Raw genomic sequence first — 13934 nt, 5'->3', positions numbered from 1 at the left:
GGGTGGCTTTTTTTCCAGCAGCAAGTGTTTTGGATAACTTGGGCAACTACTACTGATAAATTTGAGCGATCCTAAAAGTTCAAGACTTGGCTCCTAATCTCCTAGTGGCAATAGCACAATCATAATGCTGATACCTAAATATGCTTGACAAGATATTATCTCAATCGAGATAGAACATCTTGCCATGCTGATAGTGAGATTACTGGTTTAGAGATGAAGTTTTCTCCATTAGGTGAGGCAATTGTATGTTTTCAGGTTATCTGCTCTCCCTCTGTATTTTGGGACTTGTGGCAGTGAGGGCTGAAGCTTTGGGTTTCCTGTTAATTAGTAACACTAATGAATGATTAGGAAAAGGCTGTTTGGATTTTCTTTCCTAGGGGTACCCGATTCTCAGAGAAGCTGAGGATGAGAAACTGTAAAATCTGGACAGCATGGCAGGACATCTTTCTGATGCCAAGGCTTACAGAAGCAAAGCCCTGTCATGAACAAGAACAAAACAGCTTTAAAGTGATGTAAAAGTTTATTTGACTGTAAGTGAAGGCTGTGTTTTCAGTAGCACTCAGTGTCCTGTTGCCACCAGTATTCCCAAAAGCCAGGAGCAACTCTTCCCACCAAAACCACAACTCACTGGGATTTCTAGCAGAAGGAACAGGCACACAATACAAAACTGAGCTTGATGCTAAGATATTTAAGAAAAGATTTTAAAGAGCATCTCTTCTTTAAGTTCACCCGAAGTCTAATTTTGATCTAAATATTTCCACGTGGGAGAAGGATTAAAAGACAAAGCAATTGGGTTTTTGAGGAAGGCAGCAGCAACCTAGAAGGAGATAAGCACCTTCACCACAGCTCTCAGCAGGAAATACAATTCCTTGTAGCAAAATCAGTCCCAGATAAGCTTGAGACAAGGTGAACTATCAAAGTAATTTAAAAACACACAGAATATTCCATGCAAATGGTTCAAAAAGTTTATTGAATATTTAATTTACAAAAATCATATCCCTATGAGGTGTTCTATGCAAAATTGGATAAAATAAACTGCATATAAAACCCAACCCTAGTAAATGCAAATACAACACAGAAAATGACACCATGGAAAGGAGAAAAAAAATATAATAATCATGAGACAGATATGACATTCATTAAGGATTGTCCCAACCATCCAAGAATTGGTTCAACATGATGCCTTCTTCCTTGATACATTACACATTTTACCATTTTTATATAGGTCTTCTATATTTCATTGGTCCAAATTTACAGTTTATAAAATCTCTTCGCATTCTTTCTTAACTGCTACACCAGTTTTGCCATTTTCCTTTTGATCAGAAGGTGGAGACAGTACATACATTGAACATGTGCACTATTAGATGCAACTTGCTATCTTTGGTAGGGACCCTAAATCTGCAGTGGTCAGCTTTCTAGAACGACAAGATTTTCAGGTTTGGCAAAAAAACAAACAAACAACCTGGTTTAATTTTGTTGTTTAGTAGAACGTTACTGGCAGTTTCTGTTGAACATACAAAAAGTATAGTTGTCTCCTGTATGGTTTCAAAAGAGAGACTGTTTATATGGGGTTTGAATCTAATTATTCATTTTAACATTCCCTGACTACAATGTGGTCCCATAAAATGTCCCTGCTGCAGAGCAGGCCATTCCTGGTATGGCCATGGATGCACTGCACACACAGCACAACTGCAATCCCATCCTGCCTCTTTCTCTCCCACTGAAAGCAGTGGGAATATTCCCACAGGCAGTCACAGATATGGGTACCAGTTTCCTTTTGAACAAGCGGGAACCTCGCCCAGTGAGTTAAAACTCGTGGAGTAACTTTTCCAAGTTTTCCTGGGAAAGAGAAGGGTGAAGCAAAAACAAAAAGTAAAGAAATTTGGGACAATCAGCACTACAGTTTGCAGCCCTCCTCTGGGATAACATGAGCAGGAGGAGCAGGATCAAGAAAAATAATTAAAAAAAGAGAAAAAAAAATCAATGCAAGAGCCAAGGAACTTCACTTTAACAGAGAAGGAAAAAGTACCAGACTGTTTCCTTCATAACATTAATATTCCATAAATACTGGACAGTATTGGATTAACTGCCATTAGCTGTAGCTTTCAAACATTCTCTTGGTTTTTTTCAGCACTATCTGGAAAAGAAAATAAAAAAAATTATGCACCTCCCCAGTCCTCCCCACTCCCTCTTAGTGGAAATGCAAACAACCTGCATAGCCATGATTTTCTTAGCTGAAAACACTTAGTGGAAGACTAACTAGACTTAAACACTGAAGTAAATCTGCTCACTTAAGAGTAAAACATGCAATATCACAACAGACAGCTAAACTAACTGTCCTCCAAAAGGCTTTTTTATGACAATTGCTAATTTGGCAAAGAAGGAACGTTCCCAAATGCATGAAAATAACCTGAAGAGCCTTAGTGACAAAATGTAGTTGTTACAATATATTAGCGATTTTCTGTAGCATAAACATCTCAAAAAGCATCAGCAAAGTATTAAATATAAAAGCAATATGTGTATATACCCCCTCCATCCTCAGAAAAAGCATTATGATCTGTAGTGTATTAAGTCATGGAACTGGGGAATTAAGGCATAACCAGTGGACAATATTCCTCACTGTCTGAGCTCCACATAATTGGCAGGGAAGAGCCCGTATCGGCCTTTGCAGACCCCCCTCCACCAGCCGTCGTCAATCATCTCAATGTTGGTGATGATGTCATCCGGGTCAAAGGAGATCTCGTCGTCCCCCGCTGCAGAGAGAGTTCAGGAGGCTCAGTGTTCACACAGGAGCAGCCAGAGACTCCAAGAAAACTACCACAGGATCAACCAGAGATTCCAAAACAAACCACGACAGCGCCAACCAGCTGAGGTTTCAAGAAGCTCCCTGCACTGAGGGTTTAAGGAGAACCCTGCCGAGAAGGACTCGGGGGTGACGGCAGGCGAGGTGTGACCCAGCCATGTGCACTCACAGCCCTAAAAGCCAAATGTCTCTTGGGTTCATCCCACAGGATGGGCAGCAGGGGAGGGAGGGGATTCTGCCCCTCTGCTCTGGTGAGACCCCACCTGCAGTGCTACTGGGGCACAGCAAGCACATGGACCTGCTGCAGCGAGTTCAGAGGAGGCACCGAGATGATCAGAGGGAGGAAGCACCCCTGTTGTGACCAAAGGCTGGGATAATTGGGATTGTTCAGCCTGGAAGACAAAAGGCTTTGGGGTGACTTAATTTTGGCCTTTCCCAGTACCTTAGAGGAAAGATGGGGCAAGACTATTTACAGTAGTGACAGGACAAGAGGGAATGGGTTCAAACTGGCAGAGAGTAGGTTTAGATTGGATATTAGGAAAAAAGCTTCCCTGGGAGGGTGTTGAGGCCCTGGCACAGGTTGCCCAGAGAAGCTGTGGCTGCCCCTGGATCCCTGGGAGTGTCCAAGGCCAGGCTGGATGGGGCTTGGTGGAGGCACCAGTCTAGTGGATGGTGCCTCTGCCCATGGCAGGGGGGTGGAACAAGATAATCTTTAAGGTCACCTTCCAACCCAAACTCTTCTAAATTCTATGAAGAGCGTTAACACTTGGTTAAAAAAGATTTTCAAAAGTCCCACCATTTCCAGAAACACAAGTGAGTAGTTTTCAAAAGTGTTTCAATCCTACTATTAAATCACTGGTTTCCTAATTCTTCACATATTCATTTCACGTAGCACTACAGGAGACCAATAGATAAAAAGGCAAAGGAAAAATCCAGACTTACCTGTGCAGAACAGAGATTTCAAAGACAAAGGTTAAAAAGAAGAGCTTTGCTTACCAGCTTGATAATCATAAAGGGCTATGGCTGTAATTCCAAGTTCATTTTCATATTCATCATAAGCATTTTCTTCTAAAGAGAGAGGACAAAAATGAAGCACACTACCCATCACCCTGAACTCTTTTCTGTGGTGCTCCTCCTTTAATTCCATTGCTAGCCCACATAGGAAGAAGGGAATGCCAGGTTTTAGCAGTGCTGGCATTGTTTCTGAAATGGACTTTTCCCCTAAATCACACACAATTAAAGCCGGGAAGGAAGCATTCAAAAACAGGCACTTTAGACAGTAGAAGATAAAAAAGATAATTCTTATAATGCTTCTGTAAAATGTGACAAAACAAAACTGAGCCCAAGATAACTGTGTAAGAGAATATTCAATACGAGTTTAATAGAAGTTGGGGGGAGGAGAAAAGGGTCTGTCTAAAATTCCCAGGTTCTTGTACAAGAGCAGGTTCATTCACACCTCATTTAGTAAGCAGAAAAGGTGACAAAAAATAGGAATTCAGAAGAACCTTTTTCTTGCAGTTTCAGTAGTTTTCTACATCCCTACTCCATCCCCTCATAGGCACAGAACACACCACATCAATTTCTAACTCCAAGAAGTATTGACAGAATTTTCTGCTGGCTCAGCACACATTTCATCTCCATCTCTGTGCTTTCTTCTCATGTTAAGCTACATTCCACAGGGTGGAAATGGTTACCCCTAAACTTCTTTTTGAACTGAGACCCTAAAGAGGACTGTCACTACTCCAACATCATCTCACTAAAATTAAGTAAATTCAACCTCGCTCTGGCCACATCTTAATTTTCTAATTAAAGTTTGTTTGTGGAGAATCTAAAAAGTCTTATCAGAACAAGCCTTTTAAAAACTTAGGGTAGTGTGCTATCAGCACAACTACTCATTAAGTTATTGCACAAGGAGGTAAAATTCATCTTAAAGGCTTTCATATCAGAAACAAACACTCTACCTGCTTGGTAATGGTCTCCTGCTCCTGCCACTTCATAGACAGTCTCTGGTTCATATTCTGTCTCTCTCTGGCTCACTGCTTCTTGGTAGTTTGACTCTGCAGCTTTGTAGCCAGACTCTGCCTCATGTGCAGCTGGATAGGAGGAGCAGGAATTCTTGTAGGCAGACCCTGCCTCGTAGGAAACTGCATCCTGCAGAGAGACAGGTGAGGTTCATCAGGGTTTTGTTAAAAATTCCTACACTTGGGATCAAAAACCATATCCTGGAAGTGATTCCAACATACCTCGTAGACTGGGCTGGAGGATGCCTTCTGCTCAGCTGGCTGTGTGACAGGAGAGGGTGGTGGAGTCTGTTTCTTGGCTTTAGCTTGTTCCTGAATTGAGGAGAAAGAAAAACTTCAGTGCAGTTTAATCACTGGTGTGATGACACTGAACCAGAAACAACCCTCCGCTAAGAAAGAGAGGCAGCACATCCTGCAATAAACTGCTGGGAGCAGAGAACTGGGCAGAGAACTGGACTGGCTGGATCATTAGACCTCCTGAAGGTTGAGATTGGCTGGACAACAGAGGCTAAGAAATGCAGCAAAGCAGAAGAGAAAGAAGTGAAGAAACAAACACCCCACAGTACATATGCATGCACGTGTTTAAAAACCAGTGTTCTCTGGCACGTTTCCCTAGATGCTGCAGGGTTTTGGTGCTCATTATATTCACTCTGTTCACCAGCTGGCTGGGCCTCACATCCCATTTTAGCCTAAATTTAAAGAACCTCAAGCCCACACGTCCTAATTGTGCGACTGATTTGTTATCTGTGGTGAGAAATGATCCTGCAAGCTCTTGCAGGTCTGCACAACATCCTGCCTGAAGAGCACACACAAAAGTAGGTCCTACATACTGACAGTGAGGGATTCAAACATTTAGAAGAGTTAGATGTGACAGAAATAAAAGCAGCATTGCTATTGTATTCTGTGACACAAAGAAATCTGGCACTCAAGCACTTCATGCTGTGCCATCCCACCTGTGAATCCAGAGGGCAAATCCATAAGCTCTAGAAAGCCTCTCATTAGGGAGCCAGGACATTGCTGGCATGACTTTAAAGAAGGCTGTCAGGTAGCTATTTCATTTTGCTTCACTTTACCATAAGGGAAATGGTGAATCTAGGGTCAAGCTGTCTTTATTGTAAAAAAAGAAGAGAGAATATGTGCTATGGGAATCTGTGCACTCCAGTAGTTCAGGTCCATCAAGCTGTAAATCCCCAAAGGATTCTCAGGAGAAATCATAGTCCAGAGACAGGATTCTGTCACAAAAAATTCTTCCTTTCCTTTGTTTGCCACAGCTCAGAAAAAAATACACCTAACAAAGAAAGCAAAGTGTGACTTCAGAGCAGAGCCAGCTTTGAAGACAATTCAAAGCTTAGTGCTGTCCTTTCTGGAAAAAGTCTGTCCTCATGCAAACCCTCTCCTCCACTTCCAACTCCTGTGCTACAGATTAAAAAGGCACCACCAATGTGATTATTAGAAGTCAAAACTAAGTTTGGGGACAAATCATACACCATCAATCCAAGGACGATGTCACATATGGCAACAGTTTGACTAACTTGTCCTAGGAAATGGGTCTCTACAATCCAGACTGGAGTTGAGGACAGACACACCGTAACTGCCATAAAATATTTAGATTGCACGGCCCCCTCTCAGGCTGGGTTTTGCTCCACAGTGAAATGTCTCATCATCTCCAAGGCAGCAGAAGATAATGAAATCATGAGGCACCATTGACTCAAAGCAGCCATCAAAGAAGAGCTCCCTGAGCACCATTTGACTACGTGACATATGTGAAAAGCAAACCAGGATTCCCAGTAAATAGGGCTCCTGAAGGAACACAGCCCACATGTGTGTTCCCATGGTGGGAGTACATGTGCCCACGTACTTTCTAAAAAGTGAGACTTTCTCCCTTTCGTGTGAAGTTCACTTTACCCAAGTCGAAGTCCATCCCCACCCTTTGCAGTATCTCTGGATGGTGTGGGTCACATTCCTGCCCTCTCCATGCTCAGCTTGGGAGAAAGGGGCAGTGCCAGCAGTGCCATTTCAGCTCCCCTCAACCTCATCCCCCCTCTCCCACTGTCTGCAGAATCCCACAATTAACCATGGAGACGTTCAGTCTCTAAGAACATTAATCATCTGGTTACAGTGAAATTTAAATACCAGCTTTGGGGGAAAAAACTTCAAATGTGTCCAGGCAACAGAATCTTTGATGAAGCATAAGAAAAATCAAGCATAATGGCTTGAGTTTAACCCACACTTACAGCAAAAATACCAGTAAAGAAATAATGTAATTTCTGAGATAGCAAGGAGAAGAAAAAAAAGACATAGCACCTCAGTGACTCACGAGAACCTGCGGAACTGCATTTAAATCCTTCAGGAGAACTGTTTCCTCAGCAGGAGGAAACCTCAATGAGAAATAGGTAACAAAAGCCTAAATTCACCACTGTGCATTCACAGATCTTACTTGTGAACATCTGATCACAAGTAAACGAAAGGCAAGAAAGTCAATGGAGCAGATGAACCTCTTACCCCACTCAGCCCAGACTACAAGCCCATGCAATGGAAGGGAAAGCTAAGCAGAAAGCCTGAGTACTTTGTATGATCTCCTCACTGGTTAAAAATATGGCTCCAGTTGGGTTGTGACAGGAATAGTCTAATGGAGAGACATTCAGCATCTCTAGCGAGCTGTGGACTCCACATCCCTGGAAATGTTCAAGGTCAGGTTGGATGGGGCCCCGAGCAACCTGTGGAATGTTTCCCTGCCCAGAGAGGGGGTTGGAACTGGATGATCTCTAAGGTTCCTTCCACAATTCTGTGACCTCCTCCTCTCCCAGTTTTCTCCAGCACAGTAAAGAAACCCAAATAGTGCTTGGGGAAAGGTATTAAAAGTGCACATGGATGAAAGGCAGCATAGAAGAGATCTCTGATACACACAGCTGAACTCCCATTCAACTTGTGATACTTGTATACAGTGAATATATGCTCACAGTGCACATCTTGGGAAAAAAAGCAGATCACTTTCGATGTACAGAGCTGATTTATCCTATAAAAGCAGAATTTCCCAAGCTTTCAACACAGCTCAAAAGGAACCCAGAGGTTTTCAGAAGTCAAAGTAGACACAAGATACATGAGCTTCAGGACAGCAAAACTACAGAGCTATATGACACAGCACTGGCCTGAAGTGCAGAGCTGAGGAGCCAAAGCATTGAACCAGGCAGGGGAACTGCTTTGGGTCTAGTTAACACAAATTATGGTTTATTTGTTAGGGTTAATTTTCCACTTTGGTGTGGCTATAAGGAAAAGGGTGTCTTGAGAGTGCTGCCTGAGCTGCCACATTGGCCTGGGCAGGCTGAGTTAATCTGAGTAACAGGGGGTTTCACTGCAGTGTATTTCTCTTAGTTTAGGAGGATCAGAGCTGGGTTACCATAAGCCTACCACGCACTTTTCATACTCTCAAAACACATTAGGTTACATCAAGTAACCTAAATCTGTGATGAATCAGACCATACTGATGGAATGGGATGAACACCACACCCTGACATGCTGTGGCAGCCTCCAGACAAGGGGAAGTGTCCACCACACCTGAGAAACCAGCCACTGGTTCTGCCCTATTTGTTCTTAGACAGAGGACCAAAGAGATCTGAGAAACCATCTGTCTTTCCTAGGTTCCAGATGTCTCACAAAGGATGTTGAGACAAGAAGATTTATTAGTGGGCTAATAGAAAAAAAAGAGGAGAAAACAGAAGGAAGGAGGAAAACTCCTCTCACAGCTAGGCAGGAAGAGCAGTGAGGAGGTTCCCAGCAAGCATTCTCCTCCTCTAGGTCTCTTCAGCACATAAAGAGGCAATGATGAAGATGGTGAGGAAAGTCATTTCTCCTAGGCATCTCCTGTACTTTTCATCAGGACCTGCTCAATCTCCCTACTGGTTGTGCCCGCTTGGGACTCTATTAGCACTGACTGGAGCGTGTTTAGGCATCAGTGTTACACACAGGGTGGCTTTGAAGTCTCTGTGCACCTGCATGGCCAAAGAGTATTTATTCAGAATTTAAAAATTATCTCTGTGTGTCCTCTGCTTAGTCTCCTCTAGTATAAACTGATATCTGTAAAACACGAAATAAAGGAGCACCAACTGCTTCCCTCTTCCTGCCGTAATATCAGAGTTATTATAGATTATAAGAATGAGGTCATCAAACCAAAATACCAGCATGGGACCACAAGGGAAACTGCCACAGAGGCTCTGAACCTGCAGCAGCTGGCATAGAAGGTCACCCAGCTGCAGACTGGCCTTACTGGCCTGGGTCACTGGTGACAAGTCACCCCAGTTCACTGTGTAACAAGGCAAATGAACAAGGCACAAAGGACAAGTCACCACTAATGCACTCGCTAGTCCTTCCACCTCAGCAGCAGAGTTTCAGTAAATATGCAAACTCTATAAAGCTGATAAGATGTAATTTGTGCCCATATGCTTCCTGGGATTATCTTGCTTATGAATAACACAAAAAAATCACAAAGCTTTAAACCACGCCAAAGCTAAGTCCATTTTTTTTAATTCCCAAACTAAGAATAAATTAACATTTGCAGGATTATCTTCCCCTAATCTCCTGGCTGTGTGCTTATACCAGTAAGTGGTACTACCTCCATCTTCCACAACACTGATTCCAAAAAACCAGCTTCACCAATAACCACCATGGTGTTAAACTTTGTGAACAAGCCGGGCCTTCTGAGGACCACAGAGCTCTGCCTTTACGAGCTCCAACGTGCCAAAGGGAATCTGGTACTACCAAAAGGCAGAGGTACAGGAGGAAAAGGGCAGGCTGCAAGGTTAGTGGTCAAAATTAGTATATTTTGAGACAAGCTAATTAAAGAAATTCTATACTGTGAAGGGTTCCCCTCTCCTCCTGTGTGCTGGCTGGTACACACATGGTGCACACTATGGGATGGCTGCAGTCACACACAGGGAAAGCACAGGCACAAACACAGACACACAAGTGGCTTTAAAGCCCAGCTGAAAAAAAGGCAAGTATCCTTTCTTAAAGACTCCCTTTTCTCCCAGCACTGCACTGAAACACACTGGACATGCTGCTCAAGTGGGATTTGAATCTAACTGACCTCCAGTTTCCTTCGAGCCTCCTCCTGTTCCTGTTTCTCCCTGGCCATTCTTTGTGCTCTCTCAGCTTCCGCTTTCCTTCGGTCTTCCTGCTCCTTTTCCTTGGCCAGGTTTTCAAAGTTAGCTCGGATGCTGCTTGTTTTATTAGCAACTGCAACATGGAAAAGAATTCAAGTCGAGTAATGCTGTTTCAGGAGCTGTATAAAGGTGGCCTGAAATGAGTTTTTGGTACAAATTTATGCTTTTTTTTTGCCCCCTGAGCTCACAGTCCATTAAAAATAAGTCGTTCTATCCCTCTTTCTCCCTCTTCCCTTCCAAGCCCAAACCTCCTGTGCACATTTCTCCTAGAGAAAAACCTCTAAGATTTATCCCTCCTGTCCTCCATGGTACAGCCTCCACCACTCCTGTATTCAATCTATTCTCCACTCTGATGCTTTTTAGTCTCCCTTCCTCAATCCTGATGACCCCAAGGGGATTAAAACAAAAAGAGAAAACAAACCCCAACAAACCAAAACAACCTCTAAAGGGAAGAGGGAGAGTGGCTGAGGTTTTCAGAGACCTGCACATACAGCAGCTTTACTCAGCATTGCTCCATCAACAGTAATATCCTGGCTTTTAGACATTACCAGCTCCAAAGAAAGGATTTGGGGCCAATGCCTTACCAGCTTCTATTGGCTTGGTCTTCTGGTAAGTTGATGCTGGTTTCTCAATATCTTCAAAAGTTGCTGCATTCTAACAGTGAGGAGAAAAAAGAATACATTTTAAAACCCCCACAACACTCATGAAGACATTCAGGCAGCCTCAATCCATGACATTTTATTGTGATACTGTCCCTAAGGCTTTTTTCCAGAACATCAAACAAAATCAGGAAGAATCAAAGCTTCACAAAGGGAATAATCCTTTCTGTAAGTCAAACTGCCAAAGAATTAATCTTCAGGGGCAGGTTCAAACACATCAAAACCCTATTAATTAAAAGAAACCCCACATAGTTTATGAATAAATGACTCATCAGAACTATAAATGAGGTAATGTCCTAAATATATATTGTGTAGCTGTTGCTGTTCTAATCCACATTGTGCAGGATTTCTATCGCGGTAAAAGCCTCCAGTTCCCTTAAAGAGGCAGATATTGTTAAAACTGAGCAAGTATTTTAGGAAAAATATTCAAAATACGAGGATTTTTAAATGAATGGTCTCAAGTTCCGTAGCCACAAGTTAAAGAAATACCACAGACTTTCAAACTTTGCTACTTTCTCACTTTCAAATGTCCTACACAAGGCTGAGGGTAAATTTATTTAGCAGATAAATCTCAGTGAGGACTTCTTCATCTTCTATTTTCTTAAATTAGAAAGTAGACAGGTAGATAGGGGGGTATCAACTGCCCTATCTTTCACTGTTCTAAAACAAATCTAATCACTGATCTAAAAACAAATCACTGATCTAAAACACTAAAACAAATTCTCCTAAGCAGAAGGTCCCTGATAATCAATTAGCTAGGTGTTAGAAGACATGACTAAAATTGTGAAATTTATGGATTTCCTTATTCTTTTGTATTATTTTTTCTATTCTTTCATTTCCCTCCTTCAGTGTCCCCCACTTTAACGGATACATTTACACATATGCACACACACACATAGGTGTGTATAAAGTGGCTCTGTGTGTATAAACTTGATTTTTGAAGACTTAGAAAAGCACAGAACTCTACTGTAAGACTACTGGAGAAGCGTCCAGAAATACAGAGCTGAGCACCAGAGATCTAACCAGACTATTTTGTACATCTACAGTCTATTTAAGTCATGGCTGTCTTGAGCAACTCACCTTATCCATCCGATCTTTTTGCACACCATACTTCCCTCCAAATCCCTTGGAATAATCTAAAAGCAGGATAAAAAAGGGTCAGAGAGCAGAGAGTCTGTTGTCCCTCCCACCTTCCTGCCAAATGTAAACAGCCACCTCAGATGCATACAGCCATTTCAACAGCATGCAGAAGGCACAGCGACAGCAGCCAAAGAAATGCAGCTTGGTTTGGGTGCAGGAAGGACACAGGAACTGCAAGAGCCCCCAGGTAACACCAGCAGACGACAGACCGTGGGCCCACATGCATTCTCTGAGTAAACATGAAGCTGAGGATTGATAAGTCATCAAGCAAGGAGTAAGGGATGAGTCCTTCTAATGCATCACTTCTGTAACACAGGCTTTCACAGCACCAAATCTTAGCCCTCTGCAGGGATCAGAGCCTAAGCCAGTTTGCTTTGCTCAAAGGAGCAATGTCCAGTCTTCGGTGACCACAGAGGTGTTTATTTTTTGCTCTTAAAACTTGGTAAATTCTATGAATGGCAGGAAAATAGAACAAATTTCTCATTCCAGTGGATTTGGTTATGATACTCAAGTGGTGAGCATTACAGTAATTGGTAATAACTCCTGCTCTACACATGGAAAAGGGGCAATTTCACCAGACAGCATGAGCCTGCAACACCTCACCACCACAAAAATGGTGTGGCTGTGCTGTCCCAAGCCACCCCCGAGCTGGTCACTCTTCCTTGCACCTCAGGCTGACTCTGGCACCTGCTATACGCTCCCAAATCACATTAACTCACTACTGGCATTAAAAAAAACCCCAATAACGAGTAGTTTTCTGCTCTTTCCAGTGAGTTGCACTCTGATGAATGTCTGACGAGCACCAGAGCAGCACAACAGCAGCAGCAAGAGCGTGTGGCTGGAAAAACACCCCTTTCTGGGGGCAGTGAGCTTTAGGAACGTGCCCTTAGACTCTGCGGACGGACAGGCTTTCCTGTATCTCCCTGGAATACAATTACACTTCTTCTCTCAGCCCTGGGTCTCCCCGCCAGCTATTTTAGGGTTTGTATTCAGGCTCTGCTAAGGCTCATCTGACACTCTAAAAGTCTGATTTGTGTCACTGTAGCACATCAGAATGAACAATCTCATTTTCTTCAGCTTTGTATGTATTTTCAGCCAGTATAAATATACTACACTTACATTTTCCTGATCCAGACTCCTCACTTTAAGATAACGGAAAACCAGGAATTCATGGTTTGTACCCCAACTATTTCACAATGAATAAAGAGAGCATTATAACAGCATTTGCTCACCAAGAACCACAAACATTCCCGACTTCTTGTTTTAAAGATCATAATAATTTTTAAATGATCTTGCCATAACCCATTGCTTGTTAATGGTTACATGCCTGGTCCTTATCTATTTTCCCACCAATTTATCCAAGCAAAACTTAATATTTAGACTCTAAACTGCTAAGCATGACTTCATTACCAGCATCCTGACAATAAAGTTGTTATTATCACACCAAATGCATGATTTTGTAGAACTGTTAACTAAACACTGGACATATTTCCTGAACGCCGGATTACTTGATATAACATTTTAAGAGTAAAATGGGAGAATGTCTGCTGGATCACAGAGGAATAGAAGCGCAAGAAAGTGTCTGCACATTCCTAGCACAGATCTACTCAGACAACTATTCCAGACTGTGTGAGAAGTGGCTGCACTGTTAAGAAAGTAACAAGTGAAAACGGTGCCTTGTTGAGATTCATGCTTGGCTAGTTTCTCCTTGTAATCAAACCCCACAGCAGATGGGTCCTGCCTTTCTGTCTGTACACCAAATTTCCCTCCGAAACCACTCTTATAGTCTGAAAAAGCCACATGTGATAAATTAAAATGGAGGAAGGAAAATAAAGACGTTTAGTCACAGACACTCAAAATTATTTTTGCAGTATTTTCAGTCATTTTGGATGGCAGGGGGGAAAAAAAAATCTCAAGACACTTTTGTAAAAGTAAATCCAAAAAAAGTTTTGACTTGAGATTAGGAAGAGGTCAATATGATTTATCAGATGTAAGCACCATTCTGAAGTCACAGAAAAAAAGCATTTCTCAACATTTTTCATCCATACTGCATAACACACTTGCATTGGATCAAGGTTATGAACACAGACACACAGATATTAGGTTCACCAAATCAAAACAACAAAAGATACAAGAAAATAAAAAAAAACCA

General features: G+C 42.3%; 1 protein-coding gene across 1 annotated transcript in view; it reads right to left on the bottom strand.

Moving 5' to 3' along the window:
- Positions 1-951: 951 nt before the first annotated feature.
- The window catches only part of LOC114066076 (src substrate protein p85), a gene marked incomplete at its 5' end in the record, with an annotated part of 16151 nt that continues 3168 nt past the window's right edge, over positions 952-13934 (bottom strand). The window contains 8 exons of the mRNA XM_027900472.1: positions 952-2753; positions 3800-3871; positions 4765-4954; positions 5047-5136; positions 9908-10056; positions 10568-10637; positions 11723-11778; positions 13459-13569. Coding sequence (XP_027756273.1) covers positions 2617-2753; positions 3800-3871; positions 4765-4954; positions 5047-5136; positions 9908-10056; positions 10568-10637; positions 11723-11778; positions 13459-13569 — 875 coding nt within the window. The remainder of the gene's footprint in view (positions 2754-3799; positions 3872-4764; positions 4955-5046; positions 5137-9907; positions 10057-10567; positions 10638-11722; positions 11779-13458; positions 13570-13934) is intronic.

The sequence above is a fragment of the Empidonax traillii genome, unplaced genomic scaffold, assembly GCF_003031625.1.
Source record: "Empidonax traillii isolate 1590-97213 ecotype Southwest subspecies unplaced genomic scaffold, ASM303162v1 scaffold733:size745334, whole genome shotgun sequence".
NCBI lineage: Eukaryota > Metazoa > Chordata > Aves > Passeriformes > Tyrannidae > Empidonax > Empidonax traillii.
The sequence above is the reverse complement of the archived record's forward strand: the minus strand, read 5'-3'. Positions and strand labels throughout refer to the sequence as shown.